The sequence below is a fragment of the Gymnoscopelus braueri genome (genome assembly GCF_963280865.1).
Source record: "Gymnoscopelus braueri genome assembly, chromosome: 9".
NCBI classification, from domain to species: domain Eukaryota; kingdom Metazoa; phylum Chordata; class Actinopteri; order Myctophiformes; family Myctophidae; genus Gymnoscopelus; species Gymnoscopelus braueri.
This window is the reverse complement of record NC_137610.1, coordinates 49,575,929-49,595,893: the sequence shown is the minus strand read 5'-3', so window position 1 is coordinate 49,595,893 and position 19,965 is coordinate 49,575,929. Positions and strand designations below refer to the sequence as shown.

Here is a 19,965-nt window from a genome sequence, read left to right as displayed (position 1 = left end):
GTTTTTTTTTTGTGAATTATCCCTTTAATATAAAGTCTTACAAACATAACATTTGTCGGACTATTGGGGTTTCAGAATATTGGGCCAGTGGACAGGCCCCCCTAGTTTAGCCATGGAGATATGAAACTGGCTTCCTCTGCAAGAGTCAGTGATGTGCATTATGTGAGACAAGGGTTACAAACATAATACATGAAATACAAAGATGAAACAGGATGAAAGTGAAGCATTCATATTTAATGTGAGAGCATAAGAAGAACAAAAAAAAATATGTCAATGATATTTCCCTTTTGGAAACATTTTTTTTAAATACTTGCTTAATCTTTACTATTGGGGAGACTTCCATTTACAGTGCATGTACTGCATGGTGGATGATGGCAATACACTACATGGCTGTGGTCGACTAAGATACACACATCCGCCACACACTCTCGTTAACCCTACAATACAGTACAGTGTGATACTTGCTGCTGAAGCAGAGTTACAGCTTTAGGATCATTTAGAAGAGACTCCGAGCAGATTCCATGTCTTGTCAAAAGGTCAATGCCGGTGGGCCCACATTCATCAATGCATCCTCTTTCTTTAACTATTAAACATCGCCTTTCTATCAGACTTGTCTTCAATGTTCTTACGCCAGTCGCCGACGTCACGCAGCTTCTGGTCCTGCAAACACAGACGCAAATGTTTGATTTGGTTTCTTTTGTTGCACGTATAAAGAAAAAAGTATTGGAAAAAAAAACTACAGATTAGATAGGGTAGGTAAAGCTGCAATCAATAACACATAACAGGCACATCCATATTTTTATTTGAGGTTTGGCACTATGGCATTCTTTTCTTTTTTTATCCCACGATTTTTGTGACCCATTTTTTCACCCAGAGCTAAATGCCTAAGCTGTAATCCTGGTCGCTACTCTCCCTCTGCCAACCTGGGGAGAGCCCCGAACTGAGCTCATGCTTCCTTCAATGCATGAGGAGTGAGCAGGCCGCTTCTTATCACCTGACGGTCCCCGGTAGGACGACCAGTTCCTTTCCCCTCCATCAGGCGCCTTCCGAATCGCAAGCGGCCGCTCTACCTCCTGTGCCTCTGCCACCCATATTTTAACCAATAATGTATGGCAGAGTATGGTAATAGAATATAACTTAACACAACTACGGTGGTTGTATTTGGTCTCCCTGCTATTCCATTGAGAAATGTGATCCTTATGGTCAGGCATGACCACAACTGAATGACGAGATGGGCTTTCCGCCTTTAGCTCATAAAACAGAACAGTGCCTATTACTCAGTGGAGTAAGTATATATGTTTTTAAGAAAGCAAAAGAAGCCCTCAATTAGCTGACACTTTAACAATAGGGTTCCTTAACAGAAGCGATACTGCTAACCTTGATAAGATTATTAATCCTTGTTTATTTTTTTTATTTTTTTTGTATTTTCCATTCTTGTTGTTGTGGATATTAACACTGTTAATGTTTTATTCTTGGTGTAGTTATTCACCCGTCTACAGACTGTCAAGCACCAAACAATGTGGGTATATAATGGTGTATTTAATGGTCCGATGTAGGTATGTGGAGTCTATATTTGTATCTGTGTCCTTTGTTTTGTAACGTGTTTGAGCTGAGCTGTTTGTGTTTGTTTTGTTTTGTCTTTGTCATAAAAGACATAATATTATCGAGAGAAAAAAAAAGAAAGCAAAAGAAAATGGGGTGAGTTGACAATTGAGCCTCACCTCCTCTTTGACCTCCTTCTTGACCTGCTTCAGGCCGGCCCTCAGGTCCATGTTCACCGTGTGCTTGGAGCCCAGCAGGGCCTTCAGCATGGCGTCAGCAGACATACGCACTTTCTTCAGTTTGGGTTTCTTGAACTTGCCCCTGAGGTCAACAATCTTGATGTTCAAGTCCTTCACCTGTTTGGTTCATTCATGAGACAAAGACAACTTAGTCAAGGCGTGTGTTAGTGACGTCCTCCCATTTAGGCTTGTTCTGTGTGTGGTTCTCAGATTTGTAAGATACACATACAGTAGACTACATCTTTTAGGCTGCCTGCAACTGGGGCGAAACTGTTCAATGACCAAAATGCTTCCTAAAAGCAATGTTGTTTTAGTTAAACTTTTGTGCGCTAGAAAAACGTGTGTTGCAGGAGAGGAGCGCCCTACTGTAGGAAAACAATGGTTTTGTTGGTGCCGTGTTTCTAGTGATGCGTCTTGGTGTGATCACCCTTTAGGTGATGAATGGAAGGTAAAAGTACTAACCTCATTAATAACCAAGTTGAGTTTGAACTCGATGCCGTACTTCTCTTCCTCGCCTGCATTAACTTGTTCATTCAATTGTTTGACCATTGCCTGGAAGGAAACAAGAAATGACACAGTCATATTATACCAGCTTGCGGCAAGCTAACCCCCCTTTTCTATGAGTCATTATACAGTTTGATATGCTGATGAGGAATATAAGTTTCTACCTTCAAAAAGGATACACAAAGTTCCAAAATGCAATAAGGTCAGACTACAGAAGTCCTTTCATCAATTCGTCAGTCGATTGTGAGGCTAAATTTAGAATCTGGCCGGGGGTAAGGGGAAGAGTGGACATCATTGCTCTTATCTTCATTTAATGTATGTAATTAATTTTTTGTTTGTGTTATGTCAAATGTGTGTATTATGTGTTGCATACAAGGCTGCTGTGTCGCAAGACAGATCTCATGAAAGCTGACAAAGTAGTATCGTGTCACACATCGTGTCACGTGTCCTGGCGCCCTTTGCCACACAGGCCCAAGAACTTCTCCGCACAATGCCAGAGTCTGACACCTCTATGGCTTCCTGGGTAAAAGGCAAGACCAGTGGACGGCAGCAGAACCATCCAGGCTTCACCACTACATCGAGGATCCCACAGACGTTCGTGGCCAGGACTTTCCCCGCAAGGACAAGTGGACAACCCTCAATCGCCTGAGGACAGGTGTGTGTGGGATGCAGCAATGCAGAAGAAGTGGGGTCTCACAGGCAGTGCCCACTTTGAATGCGGGGATCCACTACAGACTGTGGAACATGTGATGACCAGCTGCCCCACATACCGGCCACCGCATGGTGATCGTGGCTTAATTGACATAGACGATGACACACTGGACTGGCTTGCCGCAATGGAGCTGAAGGTCTAAGTAGTGTTGATTTTGACAGCAAATTTGTATTTAGTTTGATCATAGTCTAATAAAATTCCATTTAATTTTAGTCATATTTTAGTCATCTGAAATGTTTTAGTTTTAGTCTAGTTCTAATCGACTAAATATCATAAGATTTTAGTCGACTAAATCTACAGTTGATTTAGTCGACTAAAATGTATTTTGGCGGTGCCTTGATGGCGTCGTAATGGCTGATTTTACACTTGATAGCATGCTGAAAATAGCCGATCTATAAGCTCACAACTTGTGTGCTTGTAGATCTGCTATTTTCAGCATGCAACACTCGAGCAGACATAAAATGACTTGTCTTTTAGTTCTACTGGATCTCTTCTCCACTAGTCCCTCCCGAACATTTTTCGTCACAGTTTTAGTCGACGAAATCAACAGTGGGTCTAAGGACACACAGAAGACAGACGACAAACAGAAGAGTATCGTATACCAATAGTTCATTAAACATACCAATAGTTCCTCTCTAGAGTGTGGCAACTGTATCGGAGGCAAAGCCTCTGTCAGGAAGGTCTCCCTCTCCTCAGTTTTCTTGATTGCTTCTTCACTGAGCATGTCCATCGCCACAGTCAGCATACAGCCCTGTAGAGAACATTAATTAACACTAATTAACTCTGTGGAGAACATTAATTAACACTAATTAACTCTGTGGACAACATTAACAGGCTGGTATCATAAGGCATTAGGGCATTATTTTTGACCAAATACCTCGAAATTGATATTGTGACCATAATATTATAGTGTGAAAAAAATCCTTTTCTTAAGCATTTTCCAATATAGCGGAAATTGCAGATCTACAAGCTCACAACGTGTCGCATCTGTGACGCGTTGAGAGCTTGTAGATCGGTAGTTTTTCCCTATTTAGAAACATTTTGGAACATTTCTGAAAGTATAAAATAGAGCATATCCAAAATCCCTAACGATATCTAGTCTCATATAATATCGATATGATATCAATATAGTGCCCAGCCCTATCAGGCATTGACGTTTATCATTAAACACTGAGAAGACTTTCAAAAGGATATAACAGTAGTCCTTACTTTAATTTGGTGCTTGCGACGCGCGGACATTCTCGGGCTGGAGGAAACAAATCAAAAACAATGACTATCACATTTAGATTTACATATTGACTTAGTATTTTGTTTTCACACAAACAAACAAACAAAATAGTGTTCTTACTCAGCCATTTTGGCAGCTGGTTCCCTCCCTCGGTTTCCTAGTTATGGGAGATACAGTATAATTAATAAGCATGACATGTTGTGATGGTAGTGGTACCCTTTAATATGATGCACACACACACACACACACACACACACACATACGCACGCAAGCACGCACATACCTGTCTAACTATACTTCCCCAAAGTGAATGACACCCACAGTCACAACATCAGAGGGAGCACCTATGATCTTTATACCCCCCAAATGTAGTGCAAACATGAGAAAATATTCATTCTACTACTCTGCCACCATAATGTGGAATGCCCTGACATCATGTGAATCTCTGGCTTCTTTCAAAACTGGCTTGAATAAACTGCCGCTGTTTTTTCTTTTCTTCTCTGTAAATATAGCTATTTGTTACTCTGGCCCGGGGCGCAGTCCGCAGAAAGAGAAAAGAAAGAGACAAGAGGAAAACATAGGACAAGACAAAGAAGACTAGACTAGAACACAACAAGAACTTAGTCACACACTGTCTGTCAGTCACAACAGGAGGGAGTAACTAAACACACGCACACAACCACCGGCTTCTGATGCTGTCAATGCACTGAATGGGACATTATCATGTTTAATCACACTATTAATTGGTCTAAGTATAGAGGTGAGATACTGACCTACCCACGGGGCTCAGTACAGTAGGTGTTTTGTCGTTATAGTTGGGGCAAACGCTCACCCCAAAACATGATGTATGATTCTGTGCCTATCCGTACATAACTGACGGCGCTGAGTTGGCTAAAGCGAACTTCGCAACGTTGGGCACGGCAACTCACTCGCTTTAAGCTCGCTCGGTGGTGCCTCTTGTGGCTCAAGTTCGCTTGAGACGGTGCGCCTCCGTCGCAGTCCAAAACTATACTTTATTATAGTATAAAGTATAGTAGCTCAGTAGGTGTTACTGTTTTGTATAAAGTTTATACAAAACAGTAACACCTACTGAGCCCCATCGGTAGGTCAGTATCTCACCTACTTAGACCAATCAATACTCTGATTAAATGTGATAAGTGTCCCATTCAGAGCATTGAAGGCATCCGAAATGGGTGCCACCACAACCAACAAAACACATAAAAGTCCCTAGGGTGCAGGCCGCTTTGATCCTCAAAGGGAGTTTGTTCCACAACTTCGGTGCCAACACAGCAAAGGCACGGTCCACCCGTCCTTACTGTGCTAAACCGTGGAGTCGTCATACACAACTTACTGTCAGATCTGAGTGACCCGGTGCTGGGAGATACTACTAAATACCAGTGTGAACAGATACTGCACATGGCTTGCCAAAAATGACTACAGTAACTTTTATGTGCAGTTGTAGTACACAGAGAGACTCTGTGGGAGATTCCACCTCACAAAAGAGGCCTATTGTACTCCATGGGGGATCGAGTCAAGAGAAACCACATCTAAAGTGACCCGTGTCTATCTTTACACTCCATAGCTGGCTGTTGTCAGCCTCTCACAGCCTGTATGGAGCGCCAAATGTCTGGGATAGACTACACAGTAAAATCCTCAGGGTTCATTAAACTCTAACTTTGATCCTATGGGTTCCATTTGGGTCCCACTTTACACTGTCAAGAGTTAAATTAACACTGAGCATTGTGCTGTGCACTGTAATATGTATATGGCCTGAGATAGCGTAGCAGATTAGAACTCTATTTCTGTAACCCACAGCTGTCTCCTGCCCTCAGAGAAGCTGATTCGTCCTTAATGTCTTCATAATGCTAAAAAGGCTATCGTGGAAAATGGATTATCTCCTCTTCTCTTATACAGAAAAAGGCTTCAAACAACTAGGGAATACATCATAACAGGCACAAAGACAATACTTGAAGAAGAACTGAGCATTGTAAAATAAAAGTAGACAGGTGAACTGCAGATCTCTAGGGATGACAATGTATTTCCAGAGTTGGGGGGGCCTCTTCTTTACCAGCCTTGACAAGCCATTTCCCCAGAGATAGAACACTATCTCTTGTCTAAATGTGGGGCCCAGTTTTTGTCTTAAGTGTCTCTGTTGTGTTAAGCTCGTCTCTGTGGAAGGTTGACCGTAACCCAACACCACAGCTGACGGTGCCAGCCTTGCTTTCTAGAACATCCCTTGGATGAGCAAGACATTAGGCATATCGTAAAAATAACTAAAGCTCTGTCTGCTACACACTGCACAAGTAAGTGCACGTGTACTTTGTCCGCGTGATGGTGGTTTTGTCCTTTAGCTCAAAGCAACTGAGACCTATAAAGTGTAAAGTGTAAAGAGACCTATAAAGTAAAATAGAATGCAGTGCACAAATAAAATGCCCAAAAAACTTGCTATGTTCAAGAAACAAAGCTGAAGACTTCTGAAGAACACGGTACGGAACTAACTTCTGAAAATCTGTAACTTAATGTCAAAACTTACAGGATAGAATCTATTGAATGTCTGTTCAAAAGATGATGTATTTTCTGTCTTTATTACAAACTTTGTAATAATTTCTGTAACTGAACATGACAATAAAGTCAAGTTGGAAATTAAGAATTTTTGATAGCAATCCTTTTCTGTTGTTTCTAGTAACCCAAACTCCTTGAATAACGAACTATGTGTATTCAATTGTTTACAAGAACAGGCACTGTTTTAAACACTGTCAGTAATTAAAAAGGGGAAACCAAATGTTGTATGTAGTTGAGAATGAACAAAAGTTTGTGTTGTGGTGTGAGAGGAACAAGGTAACAAGAAAAATATAGAGCCACCTTTACATCCAAACCATGGTGTTGACAGGGGGAAAAAACATTCCAGCATGGGTTTCATATTCATAGCTTCAAGTGGTGTAGCCTTTCACCATGACATATCAGCAGTCCATAAATCACTGGGTTACTAGCAACAGAGCTTATACTAGCATATTACACACAAACGCAACCACTTGGGAAATATGTATTAACCTCTACTAAAGATATAAAACTATATAACATACTTTTAGAAATGTGAAAAATAAGAAAATAATTGTATTCAGAGTAATAGTAGCGAGCCACGATAAGTAAAAAAAAAAGAAGCAGTGCGTCCGACTGACCACATTATTTAACACGACTAGAATGACTAATTAAAATGTAATCCTGAAATATGATTCAAGTTAACCGATAGCAACACACTCACTTCACTATCAGAATCAGAATCAAGAAACAATTTTTGTACAAATGTTTTAAAAAATATATATATTATGGCTCAGAAATACTGAATCCAAATCAAACAATGCCTTTAATAACCACATGAAACATTTCATTGTTTATGAGCACAGGACCCAACACCATCTCTCTTCAACACCTCTAAAAGCCTGGCCCAAGGCCAGTGCTCAATCACCACAGTAAGTAGCTATGTGACACATGCACCAAATATTCGACAAAAACTCAAATCAAAACCTAAAAAAAACCCGACCAAACACACTAGCGAAACTTTAAAAAAAATAACGAAACCTGTCATACACAGTAGTATAATATTTTAGTGAGGGAGATGCTATAAAGTCACAAATCCGCCAGTTCTATCCAAACAACCTCATCCGACACCATTGTTGTAAAGATCCAGACCAAGACGTGGACGACAGAAATGGAAAACACTCATAAAACAAGAACAAAACCAAACAAACGTTAAGAGTATTTTCCTTACCTTGCAACTGAGAGAGTTGAGCTACTCTACAAGTAACCTGTTAGGAGACAAGAAGAGACAGACTGACCCCCGGCAGGCAGACGTAGAGTTAAGAAGGTAGTATATATTGCATTCTCTGATAGCCCTCCAAATCCTCCAACTTTCTGTTTATGGAAGTGGATTACGCCAACACCAATGAGCTGGCAAGGTCATGAAATACAGTACAGTGTCATATGGCCCCATCCTCAGCACCCCCTCATTATAAATAACCCTCACCCCTTCAAGAACCCCTTATTATCTTGTGCCATCATACCTCAAAGATGGAAAACGCAACACAAAAAGTCGTCAACCCAAGCGGCTGCTTTCTACTAACCGACGGGAATAGAGAAAGGATCTATTTATATACGGGAAGCGTACGTGTATTTTGTGTGGCACAACAACTCACGCTGTTTATTGTGATAGCAGATTCCAGTGGTTAGAGTGACCATGCCGTTGAGGTGTCATGTCGTTGATTGATGTCTGGCGCGTCATTACTGTCTTATGTACCGCCCCGGTACCCAATGAGCTCAGGGAGAACCTCCATCACGTTCTGTTAGTATCTATAGGGGGAAAAGATAAGGGGGGAAAATGCAAAAACATTAACAAAACTGTCACAGCTCAAAAATAAAGTTGAATTGATCTGTTGATCTGATTCTCTTTTTTTTCCAGTTATGTTTTTACTATTTCTTTGCTTTAAAAAAAAGGTTTTCTGGCAACTGTCAATAAGTGAGATGCAACAATTTATTTGAATTGTTTCTTACAACAACAACTGATGCAGTCCATCTGAGTTCTCCAAAAACCTCTGCATAAGACGCTGTGGTCTCAAACTCTGCTAGTTTTGGGCGTAGATGTTCGTTTTAAATTCTGAAGAAGTTGCCAAAATGTTATAAAGGATATAATATATTGTATGTAATGAAAAACCAGTGGTGGAAAAAGTACTCACATGTTTTACTTAAGTAAAAGTATCAATACTGCAATATAGTGTTACAAGTAAACGTCCGGAATTCAAAATGTACTTGAGTAAAAGTACAAAAGTATTGGCATCCTCATTATGCAGAATGTCCCATTTCAAGTTTTCAAATCAATACAAATATTTTGAAAATAGCAGATCTACAAGCTCACAGTTTGTAGATTGGCTATTTTCAAATGGCTGAAATGTATATAGGGCTGAAGTAGTTAATGTATGTTTTGTAATCAAAATCAAAACTAGTAACTAAAGTTTTCAAATAATTGTAATGGAGTAAAAGTACAATATTTGCCTCGGAGATGTAGTGGAGTAGAAGTAAAAGTATAGAAAATTGGAAATACTCAGTAAAGTAAAAAATACCTCAAAATTGTACTTAAGTACAGTACTTGAGTAAATGTACTTTACACCACTGATGAAGACATTTACAAAATGATGTTATGAAGACGTTGGGTGGTTTGAGGTGTTGTACTCCAGGAACTCGTTAACACGCAGGTATGTAGTATCTGCCCATGCACTCCATGCTGAACTAGAGTAATTAGAGAAGAAAACATTCACAGCTTATGTCCCAAAGGAATACTGTGAGACGCTAAGAGATTAAATCTGTACCTGTAAGGCTGTCTAAAAATACGCTAACAAGCATTTAAGGCCCAAAGTCTCTTGTAAACAAGTAAAACAAATAAATACTGTAGGCCTATGAATTGCCCTTGGAACTACATCAATGGCTGACGTGGCCAGTGGAACATCTACGGAATGCAGTTCTGTCAACTGAGTGGCTTTACAGAATTCAATACATGGATTCCAGAAAGACCCTTAACCCTACCCTATAGTCTCCCTATTCTGGGCTGAGCATTTGGCAAAAAAATTACAGATCTACAATCTAAAAACGTGTTGCAACACGACATGTTGTGAGCTTGCAGATCGGCCATTTTCTGTGAAGAGATTTGGTGTAGAGGGATTTAAGGAGAGGACCTAGGTAGGCCAACAGAGTCCAGGGGGACTCTAGACAAGGCCTATATCGTGTGAGTAAGATGCATATATTACACAAATAGTCTTTACTTACCCAACGTCTTTGGCTGGAGAGGGACTTTGACTGACTGCAGTCACTGAGTGATGAAGTTACAGCATTGGTCAGGCCGGTTGGCTTAATGACAGACTAGCCAATTGCAGAGCAATCGCCCCTCCACCAGGCTATGGGATGTAGTCAGCGGAGTATTGAGTTCCTTGCTTAAGCACCTCCATAATTAGCAAAATGTTGACCTGGACCTCATTGCATGTTTTGGCCAAACTCTGAACAGATGTGGTCGTGCAGAAGCACTGTCCGGAAATCAATGTAGAATGCCGAACAAGCATGTTTTGATTTTAAAATATTTTTTGGTTGTGATTTGATCGGTACATCCCTACTTTTTAACGTTATATGCCAGACCCTCTGCTTGACAAAAATGACACATTTTCAACTGAAACAACTGACAAGAGGCATCTACACTTAATCGCTGGATACTTTTATCACGAAAAGGTGCTCCAAAAATACAGCTAACGTTATCCAATTTCAATTCATGTTAAAATTCTCCTTCATCAGAACATAATTCATTTTTCTACTAAAAATCTTTGTAAATAAATTAAATCAAATCAAATTGACCCTTACAGGTCAGTAACTCTGAGAGTGTACAAATGGAGCATTTGGTTCCATTTGTACACTCTCAGAGTTATGGGGGTAACCAAACATTTTTGACAATACAATAGATAAGAGGATGTTCAGATGACAATTACAAACATGTAATGTTTGTAACACTAAACAATGATTGACAACACTTTACAATCATATATTAACCTGTTTACAAGTCTAGAAAGGTACTTTAAATACATCCTAATACAAAGTTAGGGGGGAAAATGTATTAATCGTTGTACTGACAAAGATTTGTACATTAGCCTAATGTCAATATTTCATAATATGCAGTGAATCTAAATCTATGGCCTCATTATCTGTTTTATGACTGTGCTCAGTTGGATGTGTGTCTTAGTAGATCCATTAGAATTCCCTTTGCTTTTCTCAAAATACAGTATAAATGCACACTGACTAGAATGTGCTAATTCAACATATATCTTTGCAACTAATCTGGGACAATGTCATGTCGTGAATTGTTCTAAACTAGATGTGTGTTGAAAATACAATCCCTCTGGCAAAGTGTAGGCCTACCCCCTCTCTTGACTTGGGCAGTGTGGTTTTGCATGAACCGGGTATTTCCAATTATAAAGTAAAAATGAGCAGATGAGACAGGACAAATGGACTACATCAGCATATATGTTAATAGTTTATTACATGAATGGTTCTGTTGCAAAAAAGGTGGATCCAAGGATGAAAGTGTTTACATCAGGTCAATAAAGAAAAGAGAAGGTCAGAAATGAAAGTTGTACAGTCTGCTAACAGGAAATACAGTCATATGAATATATAGTGTATTCAATTTAAGCCTCAGTCTCAAACATTTTCTTCCTGCCGTCCATGCCGGCTTTGTCCTCGATGTTCTTACGCCAATCCCCGACGTCGCGCAAATCCTTATCCTGCAACAGCAACACAGGCAATGGTAAAGAGGACATCTGCACAGGCTGCTGCACCAACAAAACTCCTTGAAGTTTTGTTCCAGGGACCCCAGAAGCAAAGATTTGAGTACAAAACAAAAATTAGCAGATCTACAAGCCCGTAGCGCGGCACTTTGTTGCCACGCTATGAGCTTGTATATCTGATATTTTTGAATAGCCAAAGTATAAAATAATGGTTATAGCTAAGAATCTAAAATGACACAGATGCGTTCCCGGATTGAATGGGTTAAAGATCGGCTATTTATGTTGACATTTTTGAACATCTTTGCCTATACAATTGACATGCCAGACACCAGGTTGAAAGTGCTAAAGTACTCACCTCCTCCTTATTCTCTTTCTTGACTTGCTTCAGGTTGGCCCTCAGGTCCAGGTTGACCGTGTGCTTGGAGCCCAGCAGAGCCTTCAGCATGGCGTCGGCAGACATGCGTACTTTTCTCAAGGTCGGCTTCTTGAACTTGCCCTTCAGGTCCTGCACTTTGATCTGCAAGTCTTCAATCTGGACCAGCACAGAACAGAACCAGAGGTCATGATCACACTACTGCAGGCAAATCCTATTTGTCCCTCATTTTGATTGATTTGGTTGAATACTTTATTAGACAGAAATGTAAACATCACAAGGTACAGTAAGACATTAAGGCTAAAAGGATAACACAAAAAAAGTCCTGGGGACTTGTTTCCATTGTGGTCCTATGTAATCAATTCATGAACATAGCATAATTATCATTTTTACTGTTTTAAAATGTTTTTCAAAATAGTAAAAAATGCCCAAAAAGTTATATGCCTAAACTTTTTTCGATTTGTTTTACTATTTTGAAAAACATTTTAAAACAGTGAAAATATCGACACGTTGCGAGCTTGTAGATCAGCTATATGAACTATTTTAAAATGTTTTTCAAAATAGTAAAAAATACCTAAAAGGTTTGTACGATATGTACAAAGGAGAAAAAGGAAAAACGGCGGCAGTAAATCACACTTTCTTTCGATGAGAATTTACATTTAATTCCCCTTGTGGTCTCCTGATCTGATCAATCTGATCTTTAGCTCTGACTGTCAACACTGTTGTTGGCAAGTGATCAGATAGGGTTTGTGTATTCAGACATCACCAACCAATCTGCATTGGTTGCTGTGGTATAGATGCAGATGCATGTGTTTAGTTTGTAATTCCTACTGGAAATTCTTCATCAATCCCTATTTGAAATGATTCATTTAAGACATAATCCCACATAAAACCCATTAAGACCAGGAAGGCATCTGTGTCATTTTAGATGTTAACCACTTTAACCATTATTTTATACTTTAGCTATTCAAAAATAGCAGATCTACAAGCTCATAGCATGTCACTTCGTGCCGCACTACGAGCTTGTAGATCTGCTATTTTTTTAATTGTTTTTTAAGCGAACATTTTTTAACTCAAATCTTTGTTTCTTGGGGTCCCTGGAACAAGCTATTTTGAGATATGGGTCCGCAAACCAAATATATAATTTTAGGGGGTACCACTGTTATAGAAATCAGAACTTTTTTTTCAGAAAACTGTTCGGATCTAGAAGACATTTTTTAAATCAGCCTCAGGTCTTAATGGGTTAAACATGTCAGACATCATCGTCCCAAACACTGGTGTGAATGTAAACTCACCTCCTTGTTGGTTTTGTTGACTTTATTCTCCAGGTCGTATCGCTCTTCGTCCATCACTTCAATCTTCTTGTGGATCTCTCTGGCCAGCTCCTATAAACCACCAGGCCATTATCATTATCATCAGCAGTGGTGGAAAGTAACTAAACACATTTACTCAAATACTTAACTTCATTTTCAGGTACTTTTACTTTAGTTGACAATTTCCATTTTTCAATACTTTTACTCCACTGCAATTATTTGACAACTTTATAGTTACTAGTTATTTTGCAGATTTAGATTATTATTACAAAATATACATTCATTCAATGGTGATGATTATCATAGGTTAAGCTACTCAGCAGCACATAAAGTAATTCAAATCAGCCCCACCTTTACCAGCTACAACATTAAAGTGAGATGGGCCATTCTGTATGAGTACTTTTACTTAGTTTGGTACTGTAAGTACAGTGAATATGTTGATGCCAGTACTTTTGTACAATTTTGAATACAGGACTTTTACTTGTAACATAGTATGTGTACATAGTTTTTATGTAAAGATCTGAGTACTTCCTCTACCGATTATCAGTGGTGGGAAGTAACTACTGTAAGTACATTTACTTAGGTACTGTACTTATTTGTGGTATTTGTACTTTACTTGAGTATTTCCAATTCCAATACTTTTACTTTTTACTACTCCACTACATCTCGGATCCAAATATTGTACTTTTACTCCACTACATTTATTTGAAAACTTTAGTTACTTTGTAGATTTTGATTATCATTACAAAACATACATTAACCACTTCAACCCTATATACATTTTGGCCATTTGAAAATAGCCAATCTACAAGCTCACAATGCTTCGAGATGCGACGCATTGTGAGCTTGAAGATCGGCTATTTTCAAAAGATGTTCAAAAACTTGAAATGGGACATTCTGCATAATGAGTACTTTTACTTTTGGCACTTTAAGCACATTTTGATGCCAATACTTTTGTACTTTTACACAAGTACATTTTGAATTCCGGACTTAATTGTAACAGAGTATTTCTATGTTGCAGTATTGATACTTTTACTTAAGTATGCCATTTGAGTACCTTTTCCACCACTGCTGATTATCAGACGATGGTAGGTGGGGAGGGTAAAGGGGTTATTATTGGGTTATTTATTATTGGGTTATTATTGGATACCTGTAGCGCTTGCATGGACCCATGAATTTGCGGAGGGGGGCAGTTCTCTGCCATGTATCTTTCCCTCTCCTCCTCACGTTCCCTTTCTTCTTCTTCTAGTAAACCCTTAGCGATGGAGAGCATCAAGCTCTGGAAGACAATGAACACACACAAATGAAAGGAGTCATTCACATGGGACAGTATATTTGGGGACATTAGCAGTGTCCCACGATGATGAGTCAGTCACCATCTACTGAAGTTAACATTAACAGGTTATATAATACAATATTTTTGTCTTGTTTTCCATTGCTGACATAATTTATCCCCAACCTTGTCAAATATTGTCTAACTTTCTAGCAGTATATTACTGAAGCATTTCTTTTCAGATGTAAACACTTAGCTAGCAGATTAGTTCATGTATACATGCAGTACTTTATAAAACTAAAGACAAAAAACGTCGTTTTTACCTTCAGGGCGTGCTTTCGACTCGATGATATCTTCTTCCTAAAGAGAAATGTTTTTAATTATTAGTATTGTTGTTGTTGTTTTGCTAATGAGAAATATTTAACATATTACATTTATGTTAATTTGACGGGGTTATCTTATTGTTGTGACATGCTCATTTGCACTCATCTACCAAGTAAAACAATACAGCTTTTTAAAACGTCTATCAGTTGCACATTTAGTCCTAGTGTTAGGTCATTTCTGCATTCCATGAGAAAACATAGCCTAAGAAGAGTAAAGGTTACTCACTCAGACATCTTGGCGTTCGTAAGGTTTCACACCCTGTAGAGAATTGATGGATGGATGGATGGATGGTCAAAACATTCAGTACATTATTAAATAAAGGGCACCATATAATTTTAAATGCTGGGAATTCAGATAATGTGAATAAGCAGTACTTAGGTTATAATTTGCCATTCTCATAAGCAATAAATATTATGTAATATACATTTTGGAAATCTGTGTTTGAACAGAGAAATCTGCCCCGCCCACACATTTCCTACACTTGCATGTTATTAACGCTTAATTATTTAATACATTTATCATCATGAACTCATCACACAACATCAGGGCTCTGAGGCCATGCCAGACATACAAATGCAACCGAGAGAAAGCACTACAAAGCGGAACGCCCGCAACACTCCAGTTTAAACACAAGTCTCAAGCAGTGGTGGCTCAACAATATCATGAAACTGAGAAAACAGCCAGCACTCAATTAATGTCCTTTTCACATAGTTTTATATACCTCTCCACGGACAGAGCAACGGACGTGTTTCAACTCAGCATTGTGTCATACAAATACACAAAATGCATTTTCCCTGTAAATGGCTGTATCCTGCTGTACCTCATGTTAATTCTTGCAGCCCGAGCCACGAGGGCATCTGATCAAATATTTGTGTACTAGTATAGGATAGCCTGTGAGAGCAGGCAGCCGGTACACAACCATTGTGCACAATGAAAACGGCCCAGACCTCAATTGCATGACCGAATATCTCGAGGAAACCCCCCTTCTGGCGCCTATGCCTCTGGGGGACCCCGGTTAAGTCATTTTCATATAATTATATAGAAAAAAGCAACTGATATTCTAGATACAGACTAGTATATACAGTAAATATCTGACATTGTATTTGTCTCTTATCCTTGCCTTATTCCTTTAACATTACATTACATTACATTACTTTAACTATGAATGCTGCCATCAACAGATGGACCACTATGTCTTTCAAGACTTCAGAGGGTCAAGCACATGTGAGGCCGGATGCAGTTAGCATGGAATGTTCCAGGAGGGTACATTAATGAATAATAGAACCCCTGACAGGGAAACCATACACCAACACAAGTGGGAACGTTTTGTCATTGTCAATGTTGTCAAGCAACGGCTAAATTAGAACAAGGAACCGCATACGGAGGCCATTTGTTCGCCTTGGGTGGTTGTGGCAGGATGGTGGTCTACTGGAAGACGATCAGAACCCCACTTTACCCCCCTGAGACATCCCTGACCAAGACATTACACCAAGTTAGAACCGTTATGTACAATCCAGAACACCATCTAAGTACACTGCAGCGGCTTGAAGATTAAGATGAAGGTCATGGGACCTATATCTGCTAATGAAACCACAAAGTCTAAATAAAGTTTTAACCACTTAAGCCCCATGGCCTACTCCATCGTTCGACGAATAGCGAAAATAGCTAATGTAACCACATGCAGGCACAGCTGAAGAATCCTTCAGCACAGGATGAAATGTCCGTTAATAAATGATGGAGACGTCGAGACATAGTGAGGAGGGGGAGCTTTGAAAAGCAAATATGTCATGAAAATCGTAGTGGCACCAGAAAGACAGTTCTGAAGAGGAAATTATTAGTGGACAACATTGTTACAGTTGTGTTACCAAACTCTATAGGCATGACAAAATTGGAGAAACACTTTTATGGAGCCAATGGAATTAATGACAAGTATCCCATTTGGGTGTACCACAAAAACAGTGAAAAAAGTTTGTTATTCAACAATGTGGACAATGGTATGAAACCTTTTCATTACACTGTTATTCATGAGTCCTATTATTCTTGATAAGCTCTTTTCTTTGGTGACTATTATCTGTGAAGCGTACCCTCTCCCAACAGCAACATGTTCTTACATACTAGTTCTGCTCTTAGTAGCAAATGTGAGTAAAATATTCACAATTTGCTTTGTGATGTATCAACAGATAAACCTAAAGTATAGAAACCAAACTGTGAATGTTATTGATAACATTTCAGATGTTTTTATTATTATCATCATCATCATCAGTAGTAGTCGTATTACCCCTTTCTGATCATACAAGGGAATTAAAGATTTGCTCAAAGATTGCTTATACATAAATTATGCCCCTGGTTATTTTATTTTTTAATCTAGGATGACATAGCTCTGTATCATGAGTTATTATCAATATCAAAATAGCCTATAATAATAATAATAATAATAATGTTTTGTCCCCAAGGGGAAAATTGTCTTCACAAGGTCTGTTCGTTACAACAAAAACAACAAAACATCATAACAACAAAAACAACATCACAAAGACAAAGACATGAGGCCCCCACTGTACACAGAAAACCCTCCTATGGACGGGGCAGTTGGTTTAATGCCGCGATGGCTGAGGGGACAAAACTCCTGCTAAAAAGAACCTTTTTCCACTTTAAGGTTCTGTATCTGGTGGTTCTGTACCAGATGGCATGAGGTCAAAGTAGCGATACAGGGGATGATCAGTGTCATTTGTTATTGAAAGTGCTAAGCGTGTGATGGCCTTATTGTTCATATCAGCAAGTGTGGGTATGGGAAGTCCGATGATTTTGGAGGCAATACGGGTGATACTGTAAAGTTTGTTTCTGTTTGGCATGGACAGTATGGTGAAAAAACATGCGGAACAATACAACAAAACGGGTTGAATGACCAACAAACCAAACACTAGGGCTTGCATGTGGATGTCTATTTACTTTACTCTTCTACCCCGGATTTGAACCCGGTTTCCTGCGCTGCTGCACAAGTATATCAAGTATTATGTGTTAGCACAGTCTTTGCGGAACACGGCCCACCATTTCACTGCGAGTGACAAATAAACCCCTCTTGATTCTCTTCAGAATGCACATCAAAGGCTGGTGGATAAATAATCATGGCACTGGCTTGAAATAACATGTACTTTCCATAAGCAATCTACTTGTTTACACCTGTGCACCAAAATATCAACCTCACACACCCCTAACAATATTGATGTATAGCCAACATCAGCTTTGATTCAAAAACACCTGATATAATGAGATAGATCTTGGTACAAATACAACCACTTTCGCATTCCCAAAATGACCTCTCACTGATCCACAACCACACAAAGGCGGTAAGACTAAAACAATCTAATATCAACTAAATAATAACTTACAACCAACTTGAAGGAGTAGTTCGCCCCAAAAATTACTTATTTTCTATCAATTACATGAAGCCGTGAATTCATGGAGATGTTTTATTTTTTGTCGCATTCCTAAGCCAATAATTTGATGACCGGCGGAGTCGGAGGACTCACAGAGTCTCCTATATGAGTCTGAGTCTCATTGACTGATGACCCGGTCATCAAATTATTGGCTTAAAAACAAAAAAATCTCCATGAATTCAAGGCTTCATGGGGTGTGTAATTGATAGATAATAAGTAATTTTTGGGGTGAACTACTCCTTTAAATATTCCTGTACAACCACTAACCAGCCAGAACACAGGCATATAAGAAGACCAGCTAAATAACAACACATTCGGAAGGAAGTAAAAATTCTCTTTTCTTAAGTTAGAAGCCAAGCCAAGGAGGAGAATGGAATAAGAGCAGAGTTCTCACCTGTCAGCCGAGGAGAGAGAGAGAAAGAAAATGAAGAGATTTTTGCAGAGGGGATAAATAAATGGGACTGGGGCTGTACTGGCTCCCACATGGCATTATAAGAAGGTATACATTGCATTCCCTAATGGCCAAGGAGGAAACCCCTTTCTCTCTTTAAGGAAGTAAATACAATCTTAGACCAATGGGCTACCCCAACCCCAGCACCTGAAATAGTATATCCCCCCCTGTGACGCTGCCCTTTATAAATAACATTCCCTTTCAGATTATAGTATTTATTCCAATAATTTTAGACAATACTTCTTTTGTACTACTTTTTTATTCTGTTTTACTTTCAGCTTTGAACAGACTGTGTATAAAAAGAGGCTACAGATTGGCTCAGATGCATCAAACTGACGTTGATCTGATGACGAAGAGATCACATCATAAAGAATGTTCACTTGGCAAAGCGCTTCTTTTTTTTTGGGGGGGGGGGGTGTACTTGTGCATTATGAAGGTAATCCAAGGAAGGTTTGAGTGGGCTGAGGTAACCAGGGAACCCTCATGGTGATGAAAACTGATTAGACAACAGGTGTGTGGAAGGAGGGGGAAAGACATTAGTGAGGAGGGGGTCTGTCTGTCTGGGGAAGCACACACAGATACAGTAAGTTTTTACGTTAGGCGAGTCATTTAAGAGCTGCTTTAATGCACGCGTGTATTCATTTTAAAATCTATGCCAGCCTAACAGTACATTTTAACAGCGGGCGACTCTCCGGACGATCGCCGGACGACATTGTCCAAAAGATAAATAAAATCCATCTTTTCAGATCAACATCGTCCCCCCGCCCACTTCGCCTCTTCGCCCAGCTATCGCCAGTAGTTGCCGGCTCTCATAGACATGGACATATAATGCACTTCCGGAGAATACTATCCTGAATCGCCCACTGTTAAAACGCACCGTGAGGCAGGGTGAGAGATTATGTTTTCATCCCTGTCTGTGCGCGTGATTCCTTAGCTAATCTCGTTAAGCGCTGGACCTATCGGCACCAAACGTTTTGTTCATACTGCCAGTAGAACCAGGCAGACACTCCCAGAATATTTTTTACCAATCCATCAATGACAATGACTATACTGTTTATTTGGCATTTTTGTGATTGCAGTACCGCAGACCTACTGTACCTTCCCTACTGTTTTTTATTTTGTCGAATAAAACTATGACGATAAATGTTCGTCATACGGGACATTATTTTATTTACTCACCTGCACCCTCTACAGTTCTG

At 39.4% G+C, this 19,965-nt stretch overlaps 2 protein-coding genes across 3 annotated transcripts; both read right to left on the bottom strand.

Annotated features, from left to right (window-relative positions):
* Nucleotides 1–213: 213 nt before the first annotated feature.
* LOC308092506 (troponin I, fast skeletal muscle-like) lies at nt 214–8,105 on the bottom strand. Of its 2 annotated transcripts, XM_080438432.1 has the most exons (7): nt 7,995–8,105; nt 4,346–4,382; nt 4,207–4,243; nt 3,620–3,748; nt 2,244–2,333; nt 1,722–1,898; nt 214–660 (listed from the first exon to the last, which is right to left on the bottom strand). In XM_080438432.1, the coding sequence occupies exons 2-7, from the start codon at nt 4,351–4,353 to the stop codon at nt 580–582; spliced, it is 522 nt and encodes a 173-aa protein (XP_080294558.1). In that variant the 5' UTR covers nt 4,354–4,382; nt 7,995–8,105; the 3' UTR covers nt 214–579. The 2 variants fall into 2 exon arrangements, with proteins under 2 accessions (XP_080294558.1, XP_080294559.1); XM_080438433.1 differs by lacking the exon at nt 7,995–8,105 and having other exon boundaries at nt 4,346–4,401.
* Nucleotides 8,106–11,275: 3,170 nt separating this feature from the next.
* Nucleotides 11,276–18,804, bottom strand: LOC308092505 (troponin I, fast skeletal muscle-like). The gene is made up of 7 exons (XM_080438431.1): nt 18,710–18,804; nt 15,107–15,139; nt 14,821–14,857; nt 14,375–14,503; nt 13,207–13,296; nt 11,894–12,070; nt 11,276–11,535 (listed from the first exon to the last, which is right to left on the bottom strand). The coding sequence occupies exons 2-7, from the start codon at nt 15,112–15,114 to the stop codon at nt 11,440–11,442; spliced, it is 537 nt and encodes a 178-aa protein (XP_080294557.1). The 5' UTR covers nt 15,115–15,139; nt 18,710–18,804; the 3' UTR covers nt 11,276–11,439.
* Between the last annotated feature and the right edge of the window lie 1,161 nt (nt 18,805–19,965).